The sequence below is a fragment of the Gavialis gangeticus genome, unplaced genomic scaffold, assembly GCF_001723915.1.
Source record: "Gavialis gangeticus isolate Ggan-Ray unplaced genomic scaffold, GavGan_comp1, whole genome shotgun sequence".
NCBI lineage: Eukaryota > Metazoa > Chordata > Crocodylia > Gavialidae > Gavialis > Gavialis gangeticus.
In genome coordinates this window covers 10,935,523-10,942,210 of record NW_017729005.1, presented here as the reverse complement: position 1 = coordinate 10,942,210, position 6,688 = coordinate 10,935,523, and the positions used below count along the sequence as shown (strand labels likewise).

Sequence of the window (6,688 nt, the reverse complement as noted above, 5' to 3'; positions counted from 1 at the left end):
CCCCCCCCCCCCCGATTCCAGCTCCACCCAAACTCTCCACCCAAAGAGAGGCAGCAGTATTTCTATTCAGGGAGCCGTGAGAGGGAGTCAGCTGACTTCATGGCTCATTATAATCTGCCTGATTCCTCCTACTCTGTCTTCATTCCACAGGTGTTAAAGACCTTGTCTTCTTAATGGTCTTGATATTCCATTAATCAAATTATTCTTTCTTCTGCAACTTTGCTGACAGTTAGCAATTCTGGGTAATATCCCTCTTCTATTCTACAGCTCTGCAGACTGTTTTTAGTCCTAACTCAAAACCTTAACTCAGGTGCAGTACTATTAACTCAGGGGATCACTAACTTAGGTGTGGAAATGCTTGGCAGAAGTGTTGGATGATGCACAGTCAGGATGCTCATGATGGTTAGAATTTGCTTTACAAAACTGAGTAAGAGGCATATTTTGCCTAGTTTGTTGTGTTTTTGAAACTTAATATATAAACTCTCAAATTAGTACACATTCCAATGAAGTTATATTTGTTTTCACTTTGATCTTAAACTGAATAATAGAGCACTGGGCCCCTGGCACCTTAGTAAAACTTCCAGTTTCTCTTTAAGTGGAAAAAAATGTGTTGTATTACATGTCATAATGTATCACACTACCTGCAATCCCTTTTCAAAATCTTGTACCTGCCCATACCTACCAGAGTCTACAGATGAAAACTCATCCTGCTTCATTCTAGTTCTGTAAAAAGTCATCACTGTTTAACAGTGAATGCCTGTTTATAAGATACTTTATAAGTGGAAAAACCTAACATTCAGTATGGTTGGGCTGAGCATTTTGCACAGCTCAAAAAAGCACAAAATCTGATAGGTTTATTTAACTTTTGACAACACCATGTCTAAAACGTTTTTTATAGATAAACTTTTGGTGGGGAAAAATATGTCAATAAGATTAAAAGGAAATTGCAGTAGTGGAAACAAACTCCAGGTATACGCCTGTCAGGTGCTGTGCAGTTCAGCCAGCTGAATAGAAAGGAAACTTCAAAAGAGATGTAAAATTTCTTTTGTAAAGCAGAGATAACTCTGTCTTCTTACTCTCTCATCACTGACTGCAGATTTAATCTCATTTGCTTATAAAACTTATCTTCTGTTTTCCGAGACAAAAATCAATGTTTATTTTAGCAGAAATTAGGCTGTGTGGACATTTAACTTTATCCGCTTCTCCGATATCTCCTGTAAAAACCTAGTTTTAACATGCAAGGCCTATTCTTTGAATCCTTAGGGCAAACTCCAGTTGACCTCAATAGTAATTGTGGGGAATTGGCAGCTCTGAAAATAAGCACTTTTTTTTTTTTATTCAGGTGCCCAAATTCAAACATTCAGGTTTGAAAGTGTAGGTGTTATTTTTCATTTTAAGGATGAGTTCTGGCAAAGACATCTGGCAGAAGAATGAACAAAAGGACCCTTGCTAATGACCCTTGCCGTCATTCTGTTCCCCCCGCCCCCTCCCCCACCAAGTTTGGCCAGTTGGAAAAGCACAGGGCATTATGGCAGCCTTGTAGGGACCTTGACCCAGGTTGCTTCTCTATATGCTTACAGTCAATTGCATGTGCAATTAACTGTGGGTATACATATTTCATTACAAGTCCAGTCACCTCATTAGTGAACAGAAGCAGATTATTAGATATGTAAAACCAGAACTGGTGCCCAGGCTTCCTTTTGGGTTCAGAACTGTAGGTACTAGAATGGAGTACTTTCAAATTTTAGTTGGAAAAGAGGCGTTCCTATAGTAAGATATGTTTGTGAGTGGTCTTAAGTAATAAATAAATTACTAATGAAGTCTTATGAAAATGAGCTATCCTTCTAGTTCACTCTGGCACAGATTCATGCAGCTGCTGGGCTCTACCAGAACTTTCTGAATGCCTAGATGCAGCAAATAGCAAAAGTCCACAGTTTTCCTCAATCTATGCAGCATGGAAAGTAGTGAATATTTTCTGCTGAGCTAGTGCCATAGTTAGACTAACCCAGATCTCACTAGTGAGAGAGTGTGCATCTTCAGATGTACTTATTAAATTTCTGTAGGACAATTTCTTTAAAAGGTGATGTAACTAGCCACTTTAAAGTTGAGTCTGATTTATCTTGGGAATATTGACTTTTCCTACAGTAGTGAGGTCACTAAATATTTTGCCTTTGGAGTAACTTTCAGACATCATACACATTGTGCCTGTTACATCAGCGTTGCAAGGAACCACAGCTATTTTTGCAGTAGTCAACATACAGCTAGTCAACAGATCATCCAAAATGGTGGTTGTGGTGAGTCTTGTGGTCAGTTTTGCAGGAGGTAGCCTTGTGCATTTTCCATACTCTGCTACATTATTGTAGAACTTATCACCTTTTATTTTAAATGCCAGATGTTTAAACCATCATCTAAAATTACTTCTGGACTCTGCAGCGTATTCATGGTTTGCAGGCCAGATTATAAATGTGATGTTTTTCTGTTTACAGGCTGAGGCTTTACAAAGGTTTCAAAATGCTGCTTTAATCTTTCTGGTCCCTTAGGAACTGCCGGTTTCTGGAAAACCTTTATTTTTGCAGAATACACTACAAAATAATACAGACAAATAATCAGGAGTGGGGCATTTTTCTGCATGTTAGAAAATACTTAACCGACTTTTTAATACAATTAAGTTTGCATAGCTTTTACAAATGTTCACTTTTCACCAGTATGTACATGGTATAGTTCACATACATGAGTATGTATAACAGGGGGAGGATAAACAACATAACAAAAAGAGAAAGTTTGCCCTAAATTTAATTTTCTATATCTTTTCTTTCTGAGTTGCTGCCTTTACACAGTGGGTGTGTGCATGCTTGTGTTATCAGTCAGGTTGCTAACTTGTTAAGAAATTAGAATAATACTTTAGGATCACTTCCTTTTGTTTGTCTATGCTGATACAGCTTTCTATTTTCTTGCTTCCAGCTCAGTTTGGAATGTCTGCCAGGATGTTGTGGGTTACTACCTCAACACTGAAATATCCTTCAGACAGGGCCTAAGCAGAATACATGACAGAGGTGTGTGTGTGTGTGTGTGTGTGTGTGTGTGTGTAAAATAGCTTCACACATGTAGACAGGTGATAATTTTAGGCTTTCTGGTTTACTTATATGTGGTGCATATTTTGATCAAATGAATCTCTGAATTGAAATTAAATGAGCCAGTACTATTTCAGAAAACATTTCTACTTGTGTTCCTATCTGTATCTAAAGTGACCTTTAACATTCAGATGTTTTGTTTTTAGTTTCATTGGAGATTCTCCAAAGAAGAGATGAGCAATAAACAATCAAAGAGAGCTATGAAGGCTAAATTAAGTGCTAGGGATAAGCCAGCAGCGGAAGAAAGACAGGAGTCCACAGTTACAGAGAACATAAGAAACTTAGAAACACCATTATCTGCAACTGAAAACATTGACAACAGCAAGACAATCTCAGATCAACAGCTGGATGATATCACAGACACAGACATGGGAGTTGAGATATTGGGAGACAGAGACATATATATCCATAGCAGTGGGGAATCAGAAGAAAAGTGGCCTAAAAATTGTGATACTCATCAAAATGAATTGGAAGCATGCCTGAGTCAGGAGGGTATGTCTGATCACTGTGGGGACCATGTAACACATGAAGAAAGTTGTGCTCTAACTACTGATACTTGGGATGGAGGTGATGGGGGAGGGTCCATGGACCTGTGTGGTGATTAATAATTTACAACTTAAGAGTACCAAGAGTTGCAGGTATTTTAGCAAAATAAAGGACAGTTTTAATGAATCATCCTGTCTAATTTCATTGCTCAGTGCAACACTGAATTTAGTATTACCCAATCTTATTCTCTCTCCTATTAACATCTACAGACTAATTTAAGATTTGAAATTATTATTGGGCTTGCTTTTGCTTCCACAGAATCTAATGGCAAAAATGCCACTGAAGTTACTGTGGGTGTGAATTGGTCATAATTGGCTTTACCTGTTTAAGGTACATTTGAAATATATTATGATTAGCAAGGTGGAAATAAAAACACGTTAGGTTTTTAAACTCCTTTGTGCTAATTTTGAGAAAACCAGGCTAATGTCCACTATTTCTGTTAGTACAGTGGAAATGCTTTGCTTGATCAAATTTCCTTATGTAATATTTTTAGCCAAGTAGAATTACTTTAAAAAATGCATTACATCTTATGGTATTTTGTCATTAAGTTTGTATTGTTAAGGAAATGGCATTTTGTCTTCAAGAGGCTGGATGAAGTGGTTGTAGTTGTATTTATCTTAATATATTTACGTGCTGATATGCTCTTTTGCATTTAGTTAACTCTTTCCAATATTGAAAGCAATAATCAAATCATGAACATTTTAAGTGAATCATGAGGGACTGATGGAGAAACAAAATCCTGCTATGAATATGTTGGGCTGTTAAGTAGGTGGTTCCAAGATAATGCTGAATTAATCCCATTCTTTTATGATAGCATTATGGATTTTTAGGTTGCTAATCAGCCTTTCTTCAATATTTGTTGGGGTTGCAAAAAAGAGAAGAACTAAGAATAAGAAAACGGGATGTAGGATGTAATTCAGTAGTTGTACATACTCACTAAAATGAACATGCTCTTCACAACATGCTAGCACTGCAGTTATATTTTTTCACCATTTTTAATTTAGAATGTGTCACAAGAAAGCTATTTGATTTTTTTTTCCTTTTTTGTTAAGTTCTATCAGGCAAATGTCAGTGGAAGCCACAAATAACCCTGACAGATGCAAGTTGATAATTTAACCCTCCCTTATATTAAAGGTAACTATGTTTTTCAGATGATATACAAACTTTATTATGTAAAGTGGTAAACATTTTCATGTTTGGAGGTATATTAAAATCTTTACAGAAAAATGTATGTGTAATATTTTTATTATCTTTGTATGTATTCAGACCTTTTTCGTTGAATTAAACATGTCAAATGTTTATTCAGCAATCCTAGGTGGACACCTACTTGGGAATAGTCAGGCAGTCCTGTAAGGTGTTTAAAAAAGAATACCTCACTTAACAAAACACAACACTGAAAGAAACACAACTTACACAAACAATGTCACTTTTTTTTTAGGCTGATTTATTCATGCTAATTATCATTACTCTTTTTTCCTCTGTGGTATTTTGACTCAATGAAAAGTGTTCTCTAGGTGCACATCATACGTGTTCAAACTATTTTTAAATTGTATTCCACATAAAATAAATTACACAATTTGTAGAAGACTTCAGGGAGGAAAAAGGTATACTATTTCAAAAGCCCATCTGTAATTGGAATAATGGCAGATAGATTTTATCATTCCATTGCGTGCACAAAAAAAAAGCTAGTATTTTTTTTCAATAATTGAGAAGTATTGTTGTTGGCTCCAACAGCTTAACTAAATATTAGAAAAACAGGACTGTAAATAATTTTAATTACTTCTGGTATTTTACAATGAATTCATTCTGTACCCTGAGGACAAATTAAAATTCCCATAACCTAAACATTCTTTTGTTTATTTGCTACTCTAACGCAAGCTCTGCTCTGGACAGTTAAGAAAAGTGGTTTGCAGATTTTACTGACACTGAATGTTTACAGGACCTGTTATAGAGCTGGTCTTAAATTTCAACTGGACAGCTTGTATCTTAAACAGAAATATATATTGTTTAAAAACCACATCAAGTCATTTGTAAAACTGAAGCGCTACTATATAGCAAACGTTTGTCTTAAATAATGCATTTCCATTGAAAAGCATTTATTTGATTGTACTTCAGACAAGGTTATTCCAATTGCATTCTAAATGTGTACAAAGCTAAATAGAAGACTGAATTGGAGGGAGAGAGGCTTTTTACTTTGCAATAGTTACACTTCTGCCGGTAGTTTGGCGTAGCAACAAGAGCTAAGAGTCAGATTCATGATTAAAGCAATGTTCAGCATTAGCTATCGATGCATCAGACCTGGTTAAATAGGTCATTGTCACCTATTTGAAAGAAGTATGGATGAAGGCCTTGTCAGCCTGTGAAAGTTGCCTTGTTTTTTACTAAAAGGGTATGATTTAAAACTGATTTAATTGAAGAGATCTACGTTTCTGTGTGCTTGTTCTCACTTCTTTGTAGCTTAAATGAACAGAGTTTAGCTTAAGTCCATAAGTAATCCATATAAACTACTGTCAAATCAATCATTTTTGAGCCAAAGTAAGTGCGTGCAAAGAGAGGTGCACTGGTTTAACTACACTGGATTGAAGTTGCATTGATATTTAAACTGGGGCAACTTTCTCTCTCTCCAACTTACTTGAGAGTGGAGTCAGGAAATTGCCACCTCATTATGTACAGTATTTTTCCTTTTTTAAAGCTGCATGTTATAACCATTTGCAAGTAAAAGGATGATTACAAGAAAAGAGTTCTTTTTCGTGGTTCCTGACTCCTGAACGTTTTTAAACTACTTTTTCCAGTCTGATCATGGAGTCTGAGCTTTTCCCAGCCTGATACTTTGTGTTTAAACTGTTCCAAATCCGGAACTTCTGCACTATATGCACTGCAAGAAATCTCACAGGAATAGATTTTTTGTTAATAGCACTCAAAATTAACAGGATTTCTGTAACTAAATCATCTTACTGACTCAGAAATAAATCTCAACTGTTGCCTGTAATCTTGAATTTACAATATAAGAA

General features: G+C 35.9%; 1 protein-coding gene across 4 annotated transcripts in view; it reads left to right on the top strand.

Annotated features, from left to right (window-relative positions):
• The window catches only part of RFTN1 (raftlin, lipid raft linker 1), a 197,716-nt gene extending 192,812 nt beyond the window's left edge, over window positions 1-4,904 (top strand). For all 4 annotated transcript variants that reach the window (XM_019508672.1, XM_019508673.1, XM_019508670.1 and 1 more), the window contains exon 10: window positions 3,278-4,904. In XM_019508672.1, the coding sequence (XP_019364217.1) occupies window positions 3,278-3,736 (459 nt within the window). In that variant the 3' untranslated portion in view covers window positions 3,737-4,904. The remainder of the gene's footprint in view (window positions 1-3,277) is intronic.
• Window positions 4,905-6,688: the final 1,784 nt, after the last annotated feature.